Genomic DNA, 26,869 nt, shown 5'->3' with positions numbered 1-26,869 from the left:
AACTTATGGAACCCAACATAGGTATTCTGATACACACACACAAATACAAGTTGTCACTAATAAAATGAGTTTATTTTATATTAAAGTTTTCAAAAAACACATCTGTAAAATTACCCCCAGACTAGGCCTAAAGATAGCCTTTACAAAGAGTTTAAAAAATTATAAAACTGCTTTCTCTTAACTATTAAAGTACACAGATTTAAGAGGTGTTAGAGGTGAAAAGGTTAATTCATGGTCAATTTTTAAAAAGTTAATGTACAATAAATCTGTAGGACACTACCAGTAGACGAAATCTTAAGCATTTAGAGGAAAAAGCCATATTTTTCTTTCACAAAGTTTTACTCAGTAAAACTTAATAAACTTAAGTAAATGTAAATGCTGTTTACTAAGAAATATACACTGCCTACCACAGTAATAATGATCGCCTCAAAATCACCAATTTGCTTTGTCAATGAATCAGCCTATACAGGACAACATTTAGGAAACTGCTTGTCAATACATATTAACTCCTTAATCTTCCCAATACGAGAAAATCAAAATAAAAATTTAGTCCATTCCAATTAAACATACAAATTACTAATGTTTCATAGAAGGTAACATTGGGTTATTTTTAACAACACAATAGTTCAAGTATTACAGAAGCTCAAACTGTGTTATTTAAAAAAAAAGACATGAAATAAAATGTATTTATCTAACCAGTGTTTTACAGAAATTTGGAGTATTTACATATTTTATAACACTGTAGAAATCTTTGGTGGTGACATATGGATTAGTTCCCTGAAAATATTTTAATAATTTTGTTCCATCAATCTGTATAGTCAAGTACTTATAATTAGCAAATGCTGACACTTAACCACTTTCTAGCCAAATCCACGTACATATATGGAATAGTGACTCGTGTGGAGGGGATCTTGTGAAGGACCTAGGTGGGTTTACATAATTAATTACTTAGCAATAAGACATACTTCTGGCTCTTTTTTATCCCAGAAAAAGCATGGTAAACTGAAGAATAGATCAACTGTCACTTCCAAAACCTCTGGAAATAGTTAATATTAGTGCACAAGTTGAAGAAATATATAATAAAACACCGGCTACAATTTCTGCATAAACTTCAACAGTCACCAAAATAGCGCCCTTAAATAGGCTTGCGCAGCGTCTGATGCCCATTCACCAAATGGTGGTGGTGGGAAAGCAAGGCACTGTGGTCTAGAGATAAAGTTCCTTCTTTTAAAAGCAGTGGATTCAAAAGCAGAGAAACAAAAAATGGCCTGCTCCACTTTAAAAGAGGCTAAGATTTGTGAGCTTATCATACAAAGTCCAAAGGAAAGGGCATGCTAAAACACACACAAGAGAAAAGCAGCAAAATCTTAGAAATGTAAGAAAAGGAGAGAAAGGAAGTAATAGAACAGCAAAATGACATCCACTGCCTGTAAGGATGTAACAGGAGAAATAGATCAGAGGGAACACTGTGTGGAGAGAGAGATTTAAAAAGGACATTCATTACCTCTTTGCGACTGGTCTTGTCTTTGTTTGTAGGAGTGTAAAGGGATAAATAATCCCTCCGATTTAGAGCAGTATTTATGAGTTTACTATAATTACAGAATAGGTTTAATACTTTAGTCTTAGGAAACATAAAGTGGCACAGAGCAGCCCCCAGAGGTAATGTTTTTATATAAAGTCACTTACATGACTTTGTCAGGCAACTCGAGATGACGCTGCCTTTGGGTAGGAAAGAGAAACGTGGTGTAGCATTTACATTGGTAAGTCTAGGACTAGGCAACGTAAATAAAAACTCTCTTCCAAGAGTTTATAATCAGGATTTCTAGGAATTTTGAACACAAATGAGTCTTTTTAGAAAACTAAAAGGTTAAAAATTAGTCACGGTAAAGTAATGAAGACACTCATAGAATTAAACTTTCAGAGAAACAAAGTTGAGGGAATTTTTTCTTGGTGTCATATATCAAGAATGTGAGAGAGTCTAGATAATGTTTTAAGAGAATGTATCAAGAGAAATGTATGAATTAAACTAAGGTAGTCCTAAGTAAACATTCTATCCTCTGCCAACAATCCGAGGAGGTCCTGAATATACATTGCCAGCTGGTTTCACTTCTTAAAAGGTAGAAAGGTCAAAGATCTCACAAATCTCACTCATTGTTTTCTCTTTTGGACAAACAGAACAGTCAAGTAAATTATCTGAATGGTTACAACTGTACCAATTTGATGAGTGATCACTAAAACCACCACCATTAACAGAGTTAATGCATAGTTATCAATGCAACCTAAAAAAGCCTCCACATTTAGTAACTCACAATCTCTTGGATTAAAATATATTTTTCTAATATCTATTCTAATAGTTTCTAGTATGTAAGATTAACATCTGTATTTTGCATTGGCACCTATATTCAGGAAATGATCTCAGCCAGAAAGATGAGTGATTCAAATGTAGTCAATACAGATTTATAAGTCAGCAGCACATAGGAGGTCAACCTTGTGAATGGACTGACTGCTGGATAATTTCGTGACTCTGTTTCACAAAAGCTACTACTTTTTTTTTTTTTTAAAGCTACTGCTTCTAAATGCTGAAAATGTCACCAGTGTTAACAAAAACATGCTAAGTGTGACTACCAATGTAGGGTTAAATATGGAAAACTAGTTGATGTGTAAAACAGCTTCTTATCTATAGAGGAGAGAATTAAAAATAGTTAAAGTTGGACAATTAGGTATATTTTCATATTATTAGAACCTAACAAATTTAACAAATGAAACCCACAGGAAAAGAGATGATGAAATTCGAGGCATAAATGTGACATGTCAGGATATGACCAATAACAATAAAGTGTCAGTAAAGCTTAAAATAAATGAACAGTCGTAAATAAGTAAACAATTTTCAAGTGTGCAAAACTAGTCAGGAATAAAAGTGCTATGTGGAGACCTGGCTTTCAAATATTTGTTTCGAAAACGTTCAGCTGATGGTGGAAAAACCGACAAGTATGTTAAAAGTAAAAATTTGAAGAATATATAAAACACACTATATCTTACATTATGCCCTTGTCCTATCACTGCTGATCAGAGGCCTATCTAATTACTATCCTCATGTGATAGATATAACATAAACGGAGGTAAACACAATACAATACCACAAAGGCTGATGTATCTTAAACTGTAAAAAGACTCTTTTCAAGTATACTGTGGGTTTGTGTTTCATCTTAATGTCCCAGGCACTCAATGTTGTTGAGGAATTTGAAAACAGATAACACAATTTTCTACTATTTCTGAGATATATATGTATATCTATAAATGTATACATATATATGTAAATGTATACATATATATGTATATGTATACATATGTATATACATATGTACATATGTATACATATATAGATATACATATATATATATATATATATATAAGCTTTGCATAATTACCTGGAGTAGTCAGGACATGGAAGTAATGGTTAAAGAAATAAAAGCTACTTAGATTGATGAAAATAAACCCTATCACCGCCACAGTTTAAAGTATTATTTTAACGTGTAAATCCTGGATAATGTTAGAAGAAAAGCTGATGGATTAGCATAACTTGTCTTGGGATCTTGAGGTGCAGATGACTAAAAATACACCTGTGGTCTCTTCTTCACTTTATATTTTAGTGACCCATATCGCACCTGAAGAGAGAAATGTGTCATTATTACAAATTAGATGATTACTTTTCAACTTAGAACTTAATAGCTCATGATCATAGTAATATTTTTTAAAGCTTTTCTAATATAAAGAATCAATTATCCTATAAGTGTGTATTCAAAAGACATGGCTACTTATGTAACATTATAAAAACATTAACTGTTCTTATTTGTGCTTCACCTGGTAGGTCAATGAACATTGCTCACAATGATCTGACCATTCACTGGAATCCTCCTTTCCAGACACAAAGACAGTCTATTATTATAGATAAACTTCTAGTTAGTCCTCATACAGGGTTGGTTCAAAGAAAACTATGTAGTTATTTTTGTCAGTTGCTTTCTTTGCTTAGGCGTAGGGCTGGCACTGGGTGCTCATGACAACCATATGATTTGCTATATAAGAATACCATCTTCTGCTTACAGGGGAAGACTAGGAATTTATCATTTTGCAAACTTCCAGAGATCCTAATATATCCGATCTGAATAAAGAATTTTTTTTAATTAAAAAAATTTTTTTAAATGTTTTTTATTTATTTATGTTGAGAGAGAGAGAGACAGCAGGGGCAGGGGAGGGGCAGAGAGACAGGGAGACAGAGACTCCAAGCAGGCTCTACACTGTCAGTGCAGAGCCCGAGGCGGGGCTTAAACTACCCAACGGTGAGATCATGACCTGAGCCAAAATCAAGAGTCTGATGCTCAACTGACTGAGCGACCCAGGCACCCCTTGAATAAATAATTTTTTTTTTAAGTTTATTTATTTACTTTGAGGGAGAGATAGAGCAAGCAGGGGGAGGGGCAGAGAGAGAGAGAGAGAGAGAGAGAGAATCCCAAGAAGGCTCCACACTGCCAGAGCAGAGCCTGACGTGGGGCTTGAACCCACAAACTGTGAGCTCATGACCTGAGCTGAAACCAAGAGTTAGGTGCTTAACTGACTGAGCCACCCAGGTTCTTCCTGAAGAAAGAATTTTAAATGTAACTGCTGATGTACCACTGGGTTCCTTCCTTTATGGATCGCTAATATCCTGGATGATAATGCCTTCAACACCAATCATTAGGAAAACAACTCTGTACAGGACTAACCTCTTTGCGGCCTTTCACGGTTTTCACGGATTTCATGCTTTGCGATCTTCGAAGCCCTTTGTGCGTTAACATCTCATCATCTGAATACGGCCCTTCGGCTTCTTCATCGGTTTTCTCATCTCCGTCTTTCAGCGGAATTCCATAACCTAAACAGGTCAAAACCAGCATGTTTCGGGGAAAGGACACCGCTCCATCCGAGCACACTTCGATGCATGGTCTGCATTTGCCTGCTTACTCCTTCCTCTCCCTTTCTCCTCTGGAATGTGCTCCCCGCCCTTTATCATCAATCATTGCCCTGTGCACTATTCTAGATGAGGCTCATAACTCACTTCTTCCCCTGACTATTCCTATTTTCACCATGCATTTTTCAGAATGATTTTAAATAATTGATTTTTGAGGAGGTAACACTTTGTCCAAAACTCAGAGAACATAAGCAGATCTCCTCCCTGCCCTTTCTCCTTTTCCTGAACTCTAAACAATCTAAGCAATTTTGTGTTTCATTTAGTCATTTGTGCCTTTGACTTTAGTTAGAAATTAAGGGTTTCTTCCCACTGTGTGTCAAAACTTTTGTCAAGATTGGGAAAGGGAGGGTGAACGTAAGGAGTCAGATAAGACCCAAAGGGGCTAGAACTTTGAGAGAGGTTGGGGGTGGGGGGGGGGCAGGCCATGGAGATGTTAAAGCAACACTGTTGCAGCTGCTGAGATGAAAGCCAGCCAGGCAGGCCTCAGCAATTACAAACACCACAGGCTACGATGACAGATGTTAGTCAAAGAAAACAGCCGCATCAGGAAGGTCAGCAAGAGGTCCTGCGGGTGTGCTAACAGGCCGCTGTGTGTTGCGACAAAAGACGGGTCATTGGCCAATATGCAAACTTGCGGGTAGTCAGGCTGGTTATTGTCAGGAAGTCTGACAGCATCCTGATGCCCAAGATTCAGAGACAGGAACACTCCCATTCCTGAAGCAGTGGTTATCAAGCTTAGTAGAGTTTATTAGTAAAGGCACATACTAAGAGTCAGAACTTACTAATACAAAGACTGCTAGGCCTAGGGTGGGGCTGAGAATCTATATTTCTATCAAGTTCCTAGGTGATGCTTATCCTAGGGTCCAGGGCTCGAAACATTTGAGAACCATTGCCTGGATGGAGCAAGAGAGGGGCCCAAGTCTGTGGCAAGAAGAGTGCTAGGCAAGTTATCAAGACAAGGGTGAGGTTACAAGGCCCCATTAAGTTTCAAATTCTCCTTTAATAAAGATAAGGAGCATAAATACCTACATCTTCAGGTGAGAAAAAAGTAGTTTTTCCAGGCTCAGGTGGGGGCAGTGGATGGACTTCTTGCATGTGAAGAAAAAGATACTGAACAAACGTTTATTAATCCGCTCTCCCAGGCCATGAGTAACTTGAGACTCACTGAGCAAACCATGAAGAGTTGTTAATAAGCTTTTTTGTCTCATAATAAGAGACATACCTTTAGATGTAAATTATGCAAGCACAATTTTATGCTGCCAGACTACTAGGCTAAAAATTAGGGAGGATTTGGGGATAGAATCGGTCATGATTTAGGCCAAGATCAATTGTCCTCCCACTCCTCGCCCGTCAGTCCAAGGAATTGTGTTCCAGGTAGAACAGAGAGCACTTGCCGGGAGCGAGGGCAGGGGGCACACGACTGCTTAGAAGAGCTGCAAGCAGGCCAGTGTGGCCAGGGGAGGGGAACGGTCAGTGGTCCTGGGAAGATGCTTCTGATGGGATGGGATTGGAACCTTATTCAAAAGATGATTATATACACACCTTATTCTTTCTTTGTTTCCCAATTTCAGGTAACAAATCTTATTAGCTTTCTAATTATGGTTTCAGAGAAAGTTAATGGATTGATTCATTATTTCACAATATTCAAAAAATTCTATGTGTTTGGCAGTGCGCTATATTATGGGGATACAGTGATGAAAAAGACACAACTGTCATCTTTTACCCTAAGAAACTTAGTCCAACAAGGGAAGGGAACAGACTTTAACAGGCATGACAGCACTATAATAGATGCTGTAAATTGAAGATAAGGATGGGGTGGGTGCTATGGGAGCCTACAGTAAGATAATTAACTCAGCCTGGGGGTGGGGGAAAGTGGGCTGTGAGAGAGGACTTCTTGTAGGAGGTGGTGGCTAACTTCTGGAAGCCTCATGATTCAATACAGCCAGCACATGATGGAGTGGGAGAACAAGGCAGGGGAGCGAATACACCACATGCTACTGAGTTTGGACTTCACCAGAGAGCAACGGGGGGGGGGGGGGGGGGCCTGAGGCATTTTAAGCGGAGGGTGATATGATTACACTTGGGTTCTTTCAGAGATTCCTTTTGCACTTTGGGGAATGAAGTGGATGACACAGGACACAGGGAGGTTACTGCAGTATGGCAGGTCAGAGATGACGGGGTCCAAGGAGCAAAGACAGAGACAGGAGCCAGATTTGGGATCCACAAGGAGATGAAATTGACAAGTTTAACTTAGCAATTGATTAAACCAAACTATGCGTCTAAGAGCGAGGAGTCAAGTCAAATATCTTTGCTAAAATATGCATTTTTCTATTCCACTTAAAACCTGGAAACGAGTATGTATGAACATTCTGCTGTGAGTGCTGGAAATAGTGTTAATCAAAGTTGTCCAAGGATTTAAAAGTGTTCAGAGTAGGAGGGAGACCTGAGACTATAAGGGAAGCCCAAATCTGGGTGTCCTATCACAGTAGGCACTAAGTGAGATGGCTGAGTGGTTTACAGGTCTGCCAAGCCCAGGGAAAGCGAAACTAGTGGGGTACTGCGGGGCCATACAAAGGTGATGCTAAGTTTACATTAGTGATCTACGCTGGACGGAGTCGTTCCACACACATTCCTGAGGAGCAGTGACTGGGACCCAAGCCTGAGGAGCCTGTATTGCCCGGGGCCCTGTAGATGTCTGGCCAGCTTCAGCCCAAAGCTCTGTTACCATTTTAGGAAACCAGCAGATGCTTTTGCAAACTGACCTGGTATTCACAGCTCACACATGTTACAGTTGGTATATTTTAAGTTTTCCCATCTTATATTAATATAGGTGTAGAATCACAGAAAGTTTGACCTGGAAGGCACCCTGGACCTCTTAGAGGACTTCACTGCCTACTAGCTGTGAGAGCCAAAGTACATCTTGCCTCTCTCCAGGCCTTTCTTTTCTTTTTTAAATGTTATTTTTTTATTTTTTGAGAAAGATAGAGGGGGAGAGGGAGACAGAGAGAGAGAGAGAGCAAGAAGGGGAGGGGCAGAGACAGAGGGAGAGAGAGACTCCAGAGCAGGTTCCGTGTTGCCAGCACAGAGCCCGATGTGGGGCTTGAACCCACAAGCCGTGAAACCATGACGTGAGCCGAAGTTGGACGCTTAACTGACTGAGCTACCAAGGCTCACCAGGCCTTTGTTTTCTTAAATGGTAACGTAGTGAGACAGATGAAAGATGATGGATAAGTTTCCATGTGAATGTGAACTCTGACCCCGCTGAGCTGTTGGGAGCATTATGTTGAGGGGGACTGTGAACTAGTGTCGTAAAGTGCCACAGTCCTTCAGCAATGTCTGCCACCATGGGCACGGGAGCAGGGAGCAGGCATGTCACCCATCTGCCATCTTTGACGAAAGCATCTCTAAGGTCGCTACCTACTCAAATTATTTGAATTCAGAGTTCCAGCCCCAACTGTCTCCCTAAGTGTAGCCTTTTTATAAATTAAAAAGAGAAAGAATAAGAATTAGCTTAGGAACCTTGGATACCTCATTTATGTCATTGACTATGTCAAGGACTATCTTGACAGGTAATTTAATCTCCTTATGTCTCAGTTTCATTATCTGAAAAATAAGTATAAAATATTTAACCTGTATAGTCATCTTAAGGATTAAGTAAATATGTAAAGCACCTAAAACAAAGAATATGTGCTTTATTTCTTTATGTGCTGGTACTAAAACTGAATATTGAGCCAATTTTAAATAATATGGGAGAAGCAGTTTCTTTGCAGAAAAAACATTCCCACTTATCACAACGTGGTGTTCTTTCAAGGGATGTGAACATCATGTTCAAGGAGTCCATTTTCTTACAGAAATGCATCTGGAGGGAGCTCTTTTTGCCATGGTGACAACATGAAGATTTGAATAGCTTCATCAAAGCAGAATTTTTCTTGACCAGCCAACCTCAAACCAGTCAGAGCAGGCCATGAGGAGTTTTCAAAATGGACCCACTTTTCCAAATAATTTGAGTTTGCTTGTGTGAACAAGCAGATCATCTGGGGTAAATGTATTAATCACATGAACCAGTAAAGAGACTTTGCAATGTGAATGTGATTACCACACTGAAAAACTTATTTTTTTCTTGAGGAATTTTGGAAGTAAATGAAATAAAAAATAATTCATGACCTAAAAACTGAGTACCTGAGTTGTTTTTCAAAAGAAAGAGTACTGTTCTTTCTGATTTAGGAAATAGGTTGATTAAAAAAAAAAAGATCACTGAAGTCCCATACTCGAACTGAACACTGTTAACATTTTAGCAATACCCTTCCAGACTCTTCCCTATGTATACACATTTGAAAAATAACTTACATATATAAATTCATTTCATCTATTTATTGTGTCTCTACAGTGTTGGATTATAACACACAGATTGTTTTGTTATTGTTTATTTCCCCACAATCTGGATATGTTTTTATGTCAGTAAGTAGAGAATGACATTATCAATTTTCGTGGCTAATAAACCATGCTTTTGCTTAACCATTTCTTTTAGGAGTTTAGTTTGTTCCAATATTATGTTACTATAAACAACGAGATAATTGTTCTTGTACCTACATCTTTGAACACTTGTCTGATTATTTCTTTATGACACAGTCTTAGAAGTTTCTTGGTGAGTTAGAGGGAATACATTTTGATAATTATTGCCAGATTGTCATCAAAAGGATTATTCCACTTTAAACTCTCATACAAAGTGTATGAGAGTGTTTGTTTCCCAACATGCTTGCTGTGGTGATTTTCAAACATGTCCGCAAATTCTGACACTTTTCTCCTCTTCTATTAAATCTTTTTTCCTTTTTTCTTTTTAAGGTAATCTCTCTGCCCAATGCAGGGCTTGAGCTCACGACCCTGCGATCAAGAGTTGCACGCTCCACCAACTAAGCCAGCCAGGCGCCCCTCCTCCTCTCGTAGGTACCAGTCTCAACAAACTGCCATGAGGCGGAAGTGAGGCTGCATGACTTCTGCCACTTGGGTTGAAACACCCTCTCTGCGAGCTTTTAGCTGCCAGATAAGAAGCCCCCCACACTCTCAGAGACCATGTAGAGAGACGTAGAGAAGGAGAGGCCAGAGAAGCCCCAACTGTTTCAGCCATCACCTGTTTGAATCTTCACAGCTGAAACAGCACACATGTGAATGAAGAAGACTTTGAGATTCTGACTCGAGCCCCAGGTGCTGTTTGTAGCTGCCTAAGACCTTGAGCAAGATCTCCCTCCCTGAGCCCAGTCTCCCCCAGGTTCATGAGCAAAAAAATGACTGTGACTTTTTCAGGTCACTGTTTATAGTTCGTTACACAGAAACAGATAACTAGAATAATTACCAACACAGAGAGCACTGCTAATTAAAAAAATATTTTTGCCAATCTGGTGAGGAAAAATTACTGTCATTACTATTTTAATTTACTCTTTCTTTGTGTGTGAGGCTGAATGTCTTTTTCATGCTGTATTCTTTAGTAGAATTAACAATAATTGGCTTGAAAGAATTCTTTGTATTGTTAAAATCTGAACCCTTTGCCTGTATCACATGAGAATATTTCTTCTAGTTTGTTTTGTATGGTATGGAGTATTTTTCCCTTATATGTTATATATATATTTTTTATATAGAAAAACCTCTCAAGTTTTCCCTTATGTCTTCTAGTTCTGGTTTAAATATATACTCAGGAATTTCCTACTATATTATAGCTTAGTATCTTATATTTAAGTCTTAATCTTTTAAGTATTTTGATGAAAGGTTTGAGATAGAGGAATAACTTCATCTTCTACCCCATCTTCTAAGTCTAGCAATTATCCTAACACCTCCCCCACCTTCCTGAAAGGCCATCATTCTCATCTGATAAATTTCCATGTATATCTTGGACTTATGTTTATATAGACTGTCTATTATTATCTTCTCTTCAACTCTTCCTGTCCTGGAACCTTATCACTTTTTAAAAAAGATTTTTTTTTTAATGTTCATTGATTTTTTTTTTAATGTTTTTACTTATTTTTGAGACAGAGAGAGACAGAGCATGAGCAGGGGAGGCGCAGAGAGAGAGGGAGACACAGAATCTGAAGCAGGCTCCAGGCTCTGAGCTGTCAGCACAGAGCCCGATGGGGGGCTAGAACCCACGAACTGTGAGATCATGACCTGAGCTGAAGTTGGGTGCTCAACCAACTGAGCCACCCAGGCGCCCCGTTTGTTCATTGATTTTTGAGAGAGATAGACAGAGCATGAGCGGGGAGGGGCAGAGAGAGACAGACAGAATCTGAAGCGGGCTCCAGGCTCTGAGCTGTCAGCACAGAGTCCGATGTGGGGCTCAAGCTCTCACGAGCTGTGAGATCATGATCTGAACTGAAGTCAGATGCTTAATCGACTGAGCCACCCAGAAGCCCCTAAAAAAAAATTATTTTTTTAATGTTTATTTTTGATAGAGAGAGAGAGGGAGAGAGAGAGAGACAGGGCATCAGCAGGGGAGGTGCAGAGAGAGAGGGAGATACAGAATCCAAAGCAGGCTCCAGGCTTGGAGCTGTCAGCACAGAGCCTGATGCGGGGCTTGAACCTACGAACCGTGAGATCATGACCTGAGCCGAAGTCAGACGCTTAACCAACTGAACCACCCAGGCGCCCTCTAAAAAAATATTTTTAAGACAGATTGTTTTTGTTAAATTTTTTCCTTAGGGAAGAGGGCTCAAAGTATGTACCATTCTGTAGGAAACTTAGAACTTGTGCAAAGTAATGCATATTAAAATTTTAATTTAATAACTGAATAAGTTCCTTTCTTGTACTGCTACTATTTACTTCATATTTCTCTAATCTTGTTGTTTTAATTTCATGGCTTAAAATCTAACAGAAGACCTAAATAGCATCTTACTACCTTAAAATATTTTAGCCCCATTATTTTAAGTTTAATAGATGAATATCACAAAAACAGCTACGCATTTTCATATTTGTAATCTTGTTTTCATTTAACTATTAGAATATCACTCTTAACCAATTCTAAAGTATAATTATGAATAAACTGCTGATAAAGTTGTCAGATAACTGTTCCAAATCAAGCAAAATATATACAGCAGACTCCACAATCAAAATCAGTATATCTAATTTTTAAATGTATATTAAGAAAATGCCTATATTATAAACTACTTTTACACTGTTAATGTATTAAGGATGATGGTTCAAAGTTCACTGGTTCTCATTCTTAAAAATATTACTACCTCAATCAATGGCTAATGCTTAATTACTACCTTTTAGGTAACAGCCACCAACTTGGTAAAGTTATTCATTCTACGGAGAACTCAGAAAAAGTTCACTATTTTTTGTCTGTAAGAAGGGACGGTTGTTTTATTTCTCAAATTGGTTTCAATGTAAAGGGTGATTTTTAACCTCCCTCAAAAGAAAACTACCTAAACACACACACACACACACACACACACACACACACACACCCCAAAAAGCCTTGTACCTTAAGGAGTTAATAATATATTAATAAGAAATGTCATAATGATCTTAATTTTCATCTGAGCCTTGAACTACAATTTTCTTATATGTGACAAAATAACTAAGGAGGTATGTCTTTTTATTTATGTGTATATTTCTAAGATCAGAATGCTTTATCAAAGTTTTAGAACATATCAACTATGCCATGCTCATAATTTATATTAGAAATACCTACAAGTTAGTTCTTGAACTAGACTATGGAATTTCAACATATTTTCCATTGTAGTAATCCTATTTACAAACTGAGTCACCCTTTGTCACCCACTTAAAACTTTTTATCTTGTGAGTCAATATCCTTATTTGTTCATAGCATTTACAATAAAGAGTGTTTAACTATAACACTCAGATGTCACCACATGACTTGAGTAGAAAGAGCACTGATCACAAGTCAGAACTGGTGCTGGTGGCAGGGAGGTGGTAATAATCACACTCAAGGTTTCTAAAAATTCATGGCAACACAAGAGGCTACTGTTACTCTCTTAGTTGGATTATCTCTGGAGTCAACAAAAGGCAAGCACCAACTTTATTCAGAGAAAATTTAGAGAACGAGAACTATAGTTAAGCGTAAATTTGCAACATAAGCTTAAAAGTAAATTTCCCTCTGCTCAAATTCAGATAGTTACCATGTATTATTTTAGTACCCACCTGGACTCAAAATTCTAATCGTGAAAGGAAAATATATTAAAACAAACAAACACACCTGCTGATTCACCGGAGACTGATTTACTTTTCTTTTTTGCTTCTTGTAGAGATTGGTATGATCTTTGTCCCACAGGCTCATCCCCTTGGATAGCTGTTAGATCGTGCATACTAAAACTTCGTAAACGTTCTGTTATTGCTCCTTGGCTCTATTTAACAGAGAAGTGAGAGATTCGAGGAAAAAAGTACACTTTAAAATACTTAGTATGCTTACATTTAAATTCCTCCCAACACTTTATCATGAAGCTTTATTGATTTTATTATGAAACTTTCAGAAAAGTTGAAAGAATTGCAGAGTGAACACCCATATATTGTTTACATTTTCCTGTATTTTATCACATATCTACTATCAATCTATCCATAAATCCATTAAAAAAAATTTTTTTAATGTTTATTTTTGAGAGAGACAGAAACAGAGTGTGAGTGGTGGAGGGCAGAGAGAGAGGGAGACACAGGATCCCAAACAGGCTCCAGGCTCTGAGCTGTCAGCACAGAGCCCGACGTGGGGCTCGAACTCATGGACCGTGAGATCATGATCAGGGCTGAAGTTGGATGCTTAACTGACTGAGCCACCCAGGAGCCCCTCAATCCATTTTTTTAAAGTTTATTTATTTTGAGAGAGACAGAGCGAGTAGGGGAATGGCAGAGAGAGAGAGAGAGAGAGAGAGAGAGAGAGAGAGAGAGAATCTTAAGCAGGATCCGAGCTGCTAGCACAGAGCCTGACATGGGGCTTGAACTCACGAAACCATGAGATTGTGAACTGAGCGGAAACCAAGAGTCAGAAGCTTAACCAACTGAGCCACCCAGGTGCCTCCATCAATTCATTTTTAAAATGCATTTCAAAGTAAGTTGTAGACATCAGTACATTGCACTCCCAAACATTTCAGTTTTGTAATTTATTTTAAATGTAAAAAAATGTATGATGAGCTTACCCTCAGAGTAGACAGCATCCATTATTTTGCTCTTGCCTAAAACTGGCACTTTGGGGTTTATGATTTAGAATAACTTTTTAAAGTAAAAGACATACTGTTTTAAAGATAAGCTAAGTCAGCAGTGGTAATGGTTCTACTTAGAACAAAGTAAAAAAAATTAAAAGTCAAAGAATCTTGGATGCAAAATGATATTTAGTTAATGAATTCACTATCTGGCAAGGTGTATGTACTACTATGCAATTTGACTTCAAATCATTTTAAAGCCTTAACAATATGATAGACAATGGGCACATGTGGGTACTTCATTTAAATTAAGTAAAATTAAATAAACTTAAAATGTAGTTTCTTACTTGCACATTTCAAATGCTCACTAGCCACATGTGACTAGAGGCTACTGTATTGGATAGAGCAGATACAGAACATTTCCATCACTATAGACAGTTCAGTGATTTTCATCAGTGCATGGCTCTGAAAGAGACCCTTCTGAACTTTACAGACCTAATTACATTTCTTTCCCAAATATAAAGAGAAAAAATAATTTCTAAATTTACCCACTTTGAAAATTTGCATAGCATACAGATGACTCATTTATAGCTGCTTTAAAAATATTCTTTTAAAGGTTTTTTTACTCCTATTATTTCTTCTCACACATGCAAATTTATGATGGCCTCTAGTTATGATGTTACTGTAGAAACTCATCCATAATGGTCCATCTCTAAATTTCCAGATTTCAAAGGCTGAGGCACTATAAACATTTGGACATTACTATATTTTACACTGAAAAAAGATCTTCACTCAACTACTCTACTTCATATCATATTCATATTATGTCAAAACCAAAGGCCATTCCTATACCCCACTTGGACTTTGTATTTCTACTATATTTTTTACATTGTGAAAAGAAATGATTAAATTAAAGGGTCTGCATCCTCAATAAAAATAATTGGGTCCCATATATCTTTCCATTCTTGTCATGCCATATGTCCATCAACTGACAAATAGATAAAGAAGATGTGGTATATATGTACAATGGAATATTACTCAGCAATCAGAAAGAACAAAATCTTGCCATTCACAACAATGTGGAGGGAATTAGAGTGTATTATGTTAAGTGAAATAAGTCAGTCAGAGAAAGAAAACTACTGTATGATTTCCCTCTTATGTGGAATTTAAGAAACACAACAGATGATGAACATAGGGGAAAGGAAAAAAAAAAAACCACAGAGAAGGAGGCAAACCATGAAACACAACTCTTAACAACAGAGAACAAACTGAGGGTTGCCGGAGGGAGGTGGGCAGGGGATGGGCTATATGGGGGATGGGCATTAAGGAGAACACTTGCTGTGTTGACCACTGGGTGTCATATGTAAGTGATGAATCACTAAATTCTACTCTTGAAACTAATATTACACTGTATGTTAACTAGCTAAAATTTAAATAAAAACTTGAAATATAATAAATAAATAAGTAAATACTCTTGTTATGGTTTAATCCATTGTACTTTCTTCCTCTTTATCAGATGTCCCTTTAAAGACACGTGAAAGAAGACATCAGAGACACACTAAAAGGAAATGACCAGTGCACATCTGAAACAGACCCTTTTGTTTGCTCACAACTGTCATTTTCTCTACCCCACCTTTGTATTTCTGTGCCCCCTCACAGCAATTCTTGGCTTTCTACCTACTGCCAAACAGATGGTAACTGGTATGCACATCTAGGACACCCTCTATCTGACTCAGGTGCTTTCCAAGACTGGCTGTAACCATCCAAACCCTCTCCCTCAAGAAAGAACATCTCAGAATGCAAGTAAGTCAAACTGCCACTGAATCAATCTAACATGATATCATCTACAAACTTTGGTATCTTTAACGAGTATAATCAATAAATTAGTTAGAGCATGCCTCACAAATGAACTCACACATTATTGTTAGTTCTATTGCTGTGCTGTGTATATCCTGTCTTCAGAGGAGGAATTTCAGAAACTAATTTTAGGCTTCTTGCATTCTCCTGGCATACTGGTATGGTACCGACGGTGAGCATGTAATAAGTAAACTAAATATTCTTTTTATGCCTCTTCTTTTTCATTGCTCTTGATGGCTAGAGAGTTCTCCATAGACAGCAGTGGGTTTTAATGTACCCACTGGCCTGGATAAGAGAGGTTGGGCAGTGAACTCCAGGTGTGGTCGTGGGTATTCACACTGGTCGACTACACCATCCGCCAGGGGTTTGCTGCGGGGTTTAGATTAAAGGTGAGCAATGACCGACCCTGAGGTATCTGGATGAGCTATTTACAGCCTGAATTTTAATGGAGTTCTTAAGTAACCAAATCTGTAGCCCCAGGTATTATCAATGTCCTCAAGACTTAAAGGAAGGCCAATTACTGTAGGGAAAAGCAAAAGGGGGCTGTACACACTTTCTGAGGACTCCCAACACTTCAAAAGTCATTATCACCTCAAAAAACTGGGTTTTCCACTATATATGTTCTCAGGGGCTCAGAATAGAACTAATGTGTGAAGAGAGAATGCTGTATTGTGAACTTCAGAAACATGACATAAATTATAAATATCCAATGTGATCACTTTAAAGAAGTGTAATTTTAAAATATTCACATTTAGAGGCAGGCCTATTCCCTCCAATTTTAATATCTTCAGCACAAAAAAGTCTACTAACAAAGAAATTATGTTCATAATAAAATGTTAAGTGGAAACTGACCTGACCTCTGAATTCTAAATCACATCCATAATATAGTTACAAGTATGTAGTTGTACAAGTACAACTACAAGTTACAAGTAGTATGGTTTAATGAGGCAGCAAAAATACGCAAAAATAGAAACTGTATGATGTTTAGGCAGATGGGATGGACGATTTTATTCTTTTTCTCAACAATTTCTTTAATATTAAAAAATTAGTCATAAATAGATGGTATAGTGAAGTTTTTATTTGTTTGTTGTCTTAGATTTGAATACTATTTATTATAAACTGGATGAGATCCTGGTTTCTTTTAATTTCCTCCAATGCCTGGCTACAACTCTCCAAATGAATGAACATTTTCTAGTTTCATGGTGAAGTTTTAATTGTATTGTGTGTACTGTAAGAATTTCTGATCTATTTCCTGCTCATCTTCCCTATATCCACTCCCTTACTCCCATCATTAAGAGAAACACTGTTTTCTATTTTGAGGGAACAAGTAGGTTTTATAGTTGCTTGTCAATAACAATGCTAAAAGTACTGAGGTTTTGTTTAAATTAATAATGCTTTATTTTCTTCCATTTGGTTTACACTGTATTAAGCAAGAAGTATAAGAAAAATGAAGAAACGTTCTAGTTTGCGGAGCAAAAGATGTGTGGAAACACTAGTCTTAGTCATTAGTCAATAAGGAGGAAGGGAGTTACCATCCACAAAGGAAGTCAATATCTCAGATTTTAGGTCCTATTCTCTACAGAATTGCATGTACACTGCTTGTGTTAAAATTGATCCTAAAAATCGAAGAGAAAGGAACAGAAAGATTACGATGAGAACACAAAAATCAAAATAATTAAGAACACTTTTGCAGAATAGTTTACATTAAAAATGATCATCACCAGCAGCAGTGTTCCTAAACCCTTTGGGTGACTCAAAGTTCTCAGGGTTTGAATTTGAATGGGCCCAGAACATCCGTTTAAAATGAGAATGCGGGGCACCTGGGGGGGCTGAGTCCCTTGGTTGCCTGACTCATGGTTTCAGCTCAGGTCAAGATCTCCCTGAGTCCTGCATGGGGCTCTGTGCTGACAGTGAGGAGCCTACTAAGGATTCTCTCTCTCTCCCTTTCTCTCTCTGCCCCACCCACACATGCACTCTCTCTCTCTCTCTCTCTCTCTCTCTTTCTTACTCTCAAAATAAATTAATTAATTAAAATGAGAACACTTATAAGGGGCTGACTGGGTTGGGGTCCTGGGTTCAGATCTAACATGTTCATCCTCTGGGAAATATTCTTCAGCTGAGAAGTGGTAAAAGGGGACCCTGTATGTATGACTAATTCCAACTTTGCTACTCCCAAACAATTCTTTGTTTTTTTATTATTTATTTACTTTTTTTTTTTATTCTGCTTTTGTTTAAATACTTCATTTCCTGGTTAAACACTGTTAAAATGATTATATTTTGTGTTAAATAAGAATTTACTGAGCTTATTAGGTTTTATATAAAAACTTCAACTTACTCTCTTATTTTTTTAAGAATTTAAAAACAATCTTTGTAATCTTACAAGCAAGCTTTTACAGAATAATTTTTACTATACTGTTCAATAATGAATAAGCTCTATTTCTTGTTGATCTCTGACATACTACATTAAAATGCAGACAAGGTTACTTCCAAGTTTTTAGCGAAATATCCTTTTCTTCTAAGGGCATTCGAGAATTAATCTGATTAAGCCTAGAATGGAATTGATTGCATTCCTGTTAAGTGAATAATAAATTTTAGTGGTTTTAAGATTAAAGCAATAAAGGGCCGCCTGGGTGGCTCAGTCAGTTAAGCATCCAGCTTCGGTTGGGGTCATGATCTCACAGTTCGTGGGTTCAAGCCTGGCGTTGGGCTCTGTGCTGACAGCTCAAAGCCTGGAGTGTGCTTTGGATTCTGGGTCTCCCCCTCTCTCTGCTCCTCCCCCACTTGTGGTCCCTCTCTCTCAAAAATAAACATTAAAGATTATATACGTATATCTATATATATTTATCAAAGAACATCTGTAACAGACAAAAACATAAAAAAGGAAGTATATTATTTGTAGCCCACACCAAACTATCTATACATATTTATATGTCCTTTCCCTTTTTTCTGACTCATTGTACCTTTAGAGCAGGCTTTCTCAGTCTCAGCACTGCTGCTGTTTTGGGGCTGGATAATTTGGGGCTGGATCACAGGATATTAAGCAGCATTCCTGACTTCTACCCCCTAGACACAAGTTGTGACAACCCCAGTTGTGACAACCCCAAATGTCTCCAGACATTGCCAAATGTTCCTTTGGGGGCAAAATCTTCTCCCAGGGAGACAACCAACTACTGTTTTGGAACTAGAAGAGGTTTCAGAAGTCAGGTATCACCTCTTTGTTTTATAGGTAAGAAAATTAAAACTTAGATCAGTGCAGATGATCTGCCCCAAATCTCATGACTAATTAGGGCAGAACCAGGGCTAGAAAATGCAGATAACCAGACTATTCGTGAATTAAATATTCATTATAACATTCTGCTTCCCTAGATTGTAGGGAAAATAGTTTGACCCTTCTTTCCATTGTCTGCACAAATGCTCTCTTTTTAAATGGATGATACTAAGCCTGTGAATATCCTCAAATCCTTTCACAAACAGAAAGTCATTAAGGCAGACAGCAAGATGTCAGGATTTGGACCTAATCATCATCATCATTTAAAGTTTATTAGCTTTTAGCAATTTTACCTGGAAGGCTCTAATTTCTGTGATAATTGATTTTTTAAAATAATATTTGCTAAAGAGTTTGCTAAGAAAAGGCTGCCAGAGAAAAGTCAGAGATGGTTAATATGACGTTATAATGGTACTTTTCTTCATCGGCCCTTTATCTGGTAGTAATGTTGCTCATCTGTACAAAAGCCACCTGCATTTCTCATGTGAAAGCTATGGAATGCTGAACATCCTCAGCAAAATCCTTGAAGGTCCTTCATATGTCTCTGCTTTGCTCAGCCAAAATAAACTTGTACACTGACCTTGTGAACAGATGCCTGGTAATGAGGTCACAGAACTGAGTAACATTTTCAGAAAATTGCTTTACGGTGTAATAAATGTTCTGATTAGATTCCTATTTTCATCTTTAACATGCTCAGGTGGTTCAACTTGGGAATCCTAGTCAGGGAGTATTACCGATCTTTAAAGGTCATACCAAGAGTCCAATCATTTTTAGCCTGAAAGATATTTTTAACAAACTATATGTTGTAAAAATCATAAATTAATTCTCAAGCTTTACTACTGGCTTTCTTGGAGTTTCTCCTTAAACTTGACCTATTTTCTATTTCAGTTTCAATTTACTCTTTAGTAGGAAGTGTCTGGTTCAGTGATTTCTTCCATCATAGGGCCTTTCTTTGACATCTCCAGAGATGAAACTAATTTCACTTACACGAAAATAGGCACAGTACAAACTGAGGCAAATAGTATTAACATTATGCTATGTTTGGCATATTTAATGACTATTCCTAATGAATAAAATCCAGGCTGAAGCCAACATTCACAGTGTTCATGCTGAGAATGGTGAGGGCTACCTGACATATAGTGATCTTGATAACAAAAGGACCACCACATCACAGACAAGGAGGGAAAGTTCCAAAACCAATTCAAATTATGGGACATGCATTTGATTTGCAGTGGTGACTTAGATGAATGGCTCATATGCTATTTCCTGCCTTTGAATGGAGAGGTGGTTTTATGATGCTAAATATATAAACACAAACCATGAATCACAAAGAAGAAAGCAGAGAAATATAGGTATAGGATTGCTTTTATAGCCTTTCTAAAGGAAAGTATTTCTGTGAGTTAATGCTTATTTTAATAATGGAGGGCAAGGGGAAAGCTTTTAGCAACCAAAGATGAGATAAAATTTTCAGTTAATGAAAACAGACATTCAGCGAGACAGCAGGCAGTGAGAGTAGTGACCGTATCTATCTTGTTCTCGGCTGCATCCCCAGCACCGACCATACAGTAGGCATTAAACCAGCAGATGTTGAATAAATGTGCAGGATGCTAAACACTGATGGCAGCAAAGAATAAAATAAAAACAAATGAGGAAGGGATGGGGATAAGACAACATAATGGGGATTAAGCAAGCAGGCTTGTGGAGAAAGATGTGTAGGGAGAAGAGAGAATCTTAAGCAGGTTCCATGCCCAGTATGGGGCCCCACAACGTGTGAGATTATTACCTGAGCCAAAATCAAAAGTTGGACCTTAACTGACTGTGCCACCCAGGTGGCTCTAGTGGGGATTTTTCTGATCCCCCACATAGAGGGTTTGGAAGCAATAAACATAAGTGAAAGTAAAACACATATCCCATGAAATAGTCACAATATGTATGTAGGAAGGTGTTTCACAGAGTAGCAGGACTAGAAACTACATTTAAGTGTTGAACTGAGTAGGAAAAATGCAATTTGTATGCTTCTACATTTCCCAAAACAATGTTCTAAAATGTCCATATTTTCTAAGCAATTTTTCAAGTGGAAATTTAATGTTTAGGTTTTTGCCATAGAATCATGTTGAGTGATGCTTTTAAAAATGTTAAACTGAGAAAGCATCTTTGTGGCGGGGTGGGCGGGTAATAATACATGTACCATTTGACCCTTGAACAACGTGGGGGTTATGGGCATCAACTACCGGGCAGTGAAAAATCTGCCTACAAGTTTTGACTCCTTTGAATGGAAGCCTCACTAGTACCAGCTGATTAACATGTATTTTGTATGTTACATGTATTATGTACAGTGCTCTTACAATAAAGTGAACTAGGGAAAAGAAAATGCTACTGAGAAAATCTTAAGGAAGAGAAAATACATATAGAGGACTGTATTGAATTTATTGAAAAAAAACTGGCATGTAAGTGGACCCAGGCAGTTGAAACCCTTATTGTTCAGCGATCAACTATACTTCATTTGTAAAGTCAAATAAAAGTACATTTTATAACAAAGGAAAGCGACAGGCTTTCTTGTTTTGTCCCTGGTACCCTTCTCCTCTGTATCCTCTTGAAGGCACCACTTTAAACCCTCTACTTTCCAGGGCACATGGGTGGCTCAGTCGGTTGAGTGTCTGACTTCGGCTCAGGTCATGATCTCAGGGTTTGTGAGTTTGAGACCTGTATGGGGCTCTGTGCTGACATCTCAGAGCCTGGAGCCCTCTTCAGATTCTGTGTCTCCTCCCCTCTCTGCCCCTCCCATGCTCATGCTCAGTTTCTGCCTCTTTTTTTTTTTTTGAATGTTTATTTATTTTTGAGAGACACAGATACAGAACGCGAGTGGGTTAGGGGCAGAGAGAGAGGGAGACACAGAATACGAAGCAGGCTCCAGGCTCCAAGCTGTCAGCACAGAGCCCAACGTGGGGCTCGAACTCACGAGCTGTGAGATCATGACCTAAGCCGAAGTCGGATGCTCACCAACTGAGCCACCCAGGCATCCCTCTCTGTCTCTTAATAATAAATAAATGTTAAAAAAAAAAAAAAAAAATCAAACCCTTTACTTTCCTAGCTGACAGGTGAGGATTTTCTTTCTCTTCCACTTCCTTTTCTCCTTCCTCCACCTTCCTGAGAGAGCAAAATCACAGTTGTTCAATCTACAGTCTGTGTTCTCATGATTCTGATATAAATGCTGCTTGCTGCTGGGCCTAGTCATGCTCCATTATTACACTTCCTTTCTTATATAACTTTTGTTATTTTCCAGAGTCAACAATTATCCCGTTTTTAAAATACTCCTTTGATTAGTCATGCTATGCCTCCCTCTTCACATTGCCTCCGGTATATTTTTCGTGGTGTTCAGTGTCTTCTGACTGGCTGTAGCATGTGCTGACTAATTTAAGTATCATCCCTGCATAGGGTTAAACCTATTAGATACTCTCATCCTCATATATTCCCCTGAGATACCTCTCCTGGCACCCTGCACCCATCACATCCAATTTCGGCCAATTGCACTTGACTTGCTATGTAGATGTACATTCTGGGAAGTACTGTCCCCTCCCTTCAGTGCTAGATACCCTATCTCCTGATACCATGGGTTTCCTTCTTCATGGATTATTCCCTAATTGTGGCAGAGCATATCTACCCTGACAAAGAATGAATAGGAGGTAAATTTTGTGACTTTGCATGCTTTAAAAAAAAATTAGATTGATTCTAAGCTCACACATGACTGAGAGCTTGACTGTTTCAGAATGTGAGGGTGAAAATTATGGCATCACGGATGGTATTATTCTTTGGTCTTCAAGCTTCCATTGTCACTATTCAGAAATTTAATGCCTTTCCGATTTTTGGTCATTTGGATATGACATACTTTTTATCTTTGGAATCTTTAAACACTTTTTCCTTGTCTCTAGTGTCTCTGGACTATTCCAATGACCTTGCTTACAGTCAGTCTTTTTTTCATTCATTGTGCTGGGTACTTTGTGGGCTCTTTCTATTTTTTTTTTTTTTTTTTTTTTTAAGTAAGGTTCATACCCAGTGCAGAGTCCAGGGCATAGCTTGAACTCCCAAGGTGAGATCAAGACCAGAGATGAGATCAAGAGTCAGATGCTTAACTGTCTGAGCCACCCAGAGGCCCCGTGGGTTCTTTCAATCTAGAAATCATGTCCTTCAGTTCTGGGAAATATTATTGTATTATTTCTTCAATAACTGCATCTGTGGTCTTATGGTAGAATTTCTAGTTGTTGAATATTATGTCTCTTGGATGCTCTTTTTTAGGACACATGGAAATCAGGAATGTATTCTCATTAAGCAAGAAAAAAAAGCAAATGAACTTCTTTTACAATGGATAACAGTCCAATAAGATTAAAATTTTTAGTATATCTATACTAATAAAAGAAAAAGCCTTTAAAAGCCAGGTAACAGGTAAACTATTCTTCACTGAAGTGCTGATAGTTAATAATCATTAATGATACAGTTGTCTTACATGTCTAGGGCTGCATAGTTAATAAGTTTACACTTAATTCTGAATGTAACACTTCTGGGGATATAATCTGAATATAATTTAGATTTTTAATGTTTATTTATTTTATTTATTTATTTTTTTTTTTAGATTTTTTTTTTTTTTTCAACGTTTATTTATTTTTGGGACAGAGAGAGACAGAGCATGAACGGGGGAGGGGCAGAGAAAGAGGGAGACACAGAATCGGAAACAGGCTCCAGGCTCCGAGCCATCAGCCCAGAGCCTGACGCGGGGCTCGAACTCCCGGACCGCGAGATCGTGACCTGGCTGAAGTCGGACGCTTAACCGACTGCGCCACCCAGGCGCCCCTTTAATGTTTATTTTTGAGAGAGACAGAGAGAGAGGGAGAGGGAGGGGGGAAAGGGGGGAAGAGAGAGAGAGAGAGAGACAGAGAGAGAGAGAGAACAAGTGGGGAGGGGCAGAGAGAGAGGGAGACACAGAATCTGAAGCAGGCTCCAGGCTCTGAGCTGTCAGCACAGAGCCTGACGTGGGGCTCAAACTCACAGACTGTGAGATCATGACCTGAGCCGAAGTCGGATGCTCAACCGACTGAGCCACCCAGGTGCCCCGAATATAATTTTGGTTTTTAATTTTGTTGATCATATTAATTGTACTTGAGCCAAAGTTCACTCTGAAAAATTAAGGATCATTCTGGAAACCCCACTGACATTTTATATCCCATCACCATTCCTATTATGCAGAATCACCACTTAGAATATTTATTTCCATAGCGTTGTTATTTTAGTTCAAGATAACCAAGTTGAAAAAGTCTAACTCAGAAGCTGGAATACTATTTAGTCTCAATTTAACTTCATAGCAACAAACTCAAATTTTCACTTGAAAGAGAGAGACACACACATGATATTAATGTTTATTGGACTCCTACTATGTTTTGGCAAGCACTGTGCTTTTTCATACGCTCTGGCAGACAGGTATATTACCCCTCTTTTATACATGAAGCAACCAGTGAACACAGAGGTTAAGTAAATCACCAATAGTTATTTAAAAAGTCACACTCAGCATTTTCAGGATCTGAAGCCTGTTTTCTTTCCATATACTAGACACCAAAATCAATTACGCTATGGTATTCAAAATAAACCACACTAATTACTACATGCAAAGAAATCCAAAAGCCATAATGCAAGTTTTCACAGAAGGCATACATTTGATAACTTCACTTGCAAAAAAACACAACACATGACATTAGTAACTGGCTAAGTAAAATCTCAAGTTTTAAGAACAGAATTTTTTCATGCCTTATTTTGAATAATCAGTTACCTCAAATTGGTTGAAGTAGGGGTGCAGGAGTAAGCCAGAAATCCTACCAAGACATTGCCATCGGGAGACAGAGAGAGAGAGAGAGAGAAAGAGAGAGAGAGAGAGACCAGAGACAGGGAAAGAAAGAATGGTCATCTTTACTATAGGTGATTTACTCAACCTTATTTTAAGACTATAAAGTAGGAAAATTATGACAAAATGACATCTTCAGGTATGGTTTTATATATTAACTAGCTCTCATTTTGTGATCAGTTAAGACTTTCAGAATATTGAGCAGTTATAAAACACATGCATTAAAATGTTTTTTAAATTATCATTTACATTACAAAAATAAGCAAAGCAAAATTCTGCCAAAAGTTTATAATGATCTAGAATAAAAAGCCACCCTACTTTGTCCATTGACTTAATGTGACATCGAATAAAAAACATAAATAAACAATTACCTTCACCGCTGCAGTGACAGCAGCAGTGGCTGCGAAAGCTAAACCTTGACGCCCGAAGTTTACCACGGTCTCATAGCCCCGCTCCTTTGCTTGTACAATATAGTCATCAATCTCCTGGGGGAAAAACAAACAAACTCATGGGTATAAATTTTATTTAACAATAGTGTCAACAAGCCAAAAACAAGGACTTTTCCCTGAAGATATAATAGTTTTACTTGTTTAATAGCACAAAACATGTGATGATGTCCATTTCTAACAAATGATTTATGGATTTATAGATCTTACCCTTTCCTTTGAAGAAAGAAGTGGATGAAGGAATTTTCTATATATTAAACTTGCTCCTTTGGTATAGGGAGAGAGCAGCCATATGACAAAAGCAATCTTAAGCTCATAGTACAGGGGGAACCTAACAAGAAAAAATTCGAAAAAACCACTGGTGAAAATAAACTACAATGAGGAAATCTCATTCTCTCTCTCTCTCTCTCTCTCTCTTTCTCACTCACACACACACACATACACACACACCCTTTCTTTTAAGAAAGTTCAGTCATTGTGTTAAGTTTTCACATGTAAAAGTGAGTGATTAAGGAAATAACTATGTTTGAATTGACGAATTAATTTCATTAACTATAAATCAGTTAAGCAAAGAGTGACCTGATCCCTGCTGAGATTCCGAAACTTCTACTACAACTGTATAAGCAACCATAGGCAAGCTGCCCGCTGACTGTAGCAGTCCAGAGAGAACATTAACAACATTTGACCACGGCAGTAAGGTATACCAGCCACCATTCTGCAGAGCCCAACGGGGGCGTCAGTACCGGACATCTCTCCAAGTGCCAGGAGGAAGCTTTGTAATACTCCAAGGGCACAAAGTTACCCCATGAACACATGTCCTTCTCTTTCTCAACACTCCCCCCCAAAACTCCCCTTCCAGTCTCATTTGGCCGGAAAACGGCACTTGGCAGACAATCATTCACTTGTAAGGGGAATGGAATTATCATTGTGGTAGACTGGGAATTAGTGTCAGCTACCCATGCCCCTTTCCATGTGACTTTGCAGTGTTTTCCCTACGGGCTGAGTGCACTTCCTCGAGGAATGACTGCGGGGTTAGCCATGTGACTTACTCTGGCCAACATAATGTGAGTGTGACATATCACATGCACGCAGAAGCTTTAAATGCCCTTTGACTTCCTCACCCCAACACCCCCAACCTCTTGCTTTAAATTTTTGCTTTCTGCCATGAAACAGCTGCTCCTTCAGCCTTGGGCCTGAAACGAGAAGACACTTAAAACTGAACTGAGCCCCACAAAGCTGCAGCCAACCTTTTGCCCTTACATAAGTTGAGCA

General features: G+C 38.1%; 1 protein-coding gene across 1 annotated transcript in view; it reads right to left on the bottom strand.

The window, feature by feature from the left end:
• Positions 1-3,507: 3,507 nt before the first annotated feature.
• The window catches only part of REEP3 (receptor accessory protein 3), a 99,563-nt gene continuing 76,201 nt past the window's right edge, over positions 3,508-26,869 (bottom strand). The window contains exons 4-8 of the mRNA XM_043596446.1: positions 25,808-25,928; positions 25,523-25,636; positions 13,209-13,356; positions 4,761-4,906; positions 3,508-3,665 (exon numbers count right to left, since the gene is read on the bottom strand). Coding sequence (XP_043452381.1) covers positions 3,609-3,665; positions 4,761-4,906; positions 13,209-13,356; positions 25,523-25,636; positions 25,808-25,928 — 586 coding nt within the window. The 3' untranslated portion in view covers positions 3,508-3,608. The remainder of the gene's footprint in view (positions 3,666-4,760; positions 4,907-13,208; positions 13,357-25,522; positions 25,637-25,807; positions 25,929-26,869) is intronic.

This window comes from Prionailurus bengalensis, chromosome D2 (genome assembly GCF_016509475.1).
Source record: "Prionailurus bengalensis isolate Pbe53 chromosome D2, Fcat_Pben_1.1_paternal_pri, whole genome shotgun sequence".
Taxonomy (NCBI): domain Eukaryota; kingdom Metazoa; phylum Chordata; class Mammalia; order Carnivora; family Felidae; genus Prionailurus; species Prionailurus bengalensis.
This window is presented reverse-complemented; position numbering and strand designations above follow the sequence as displayed.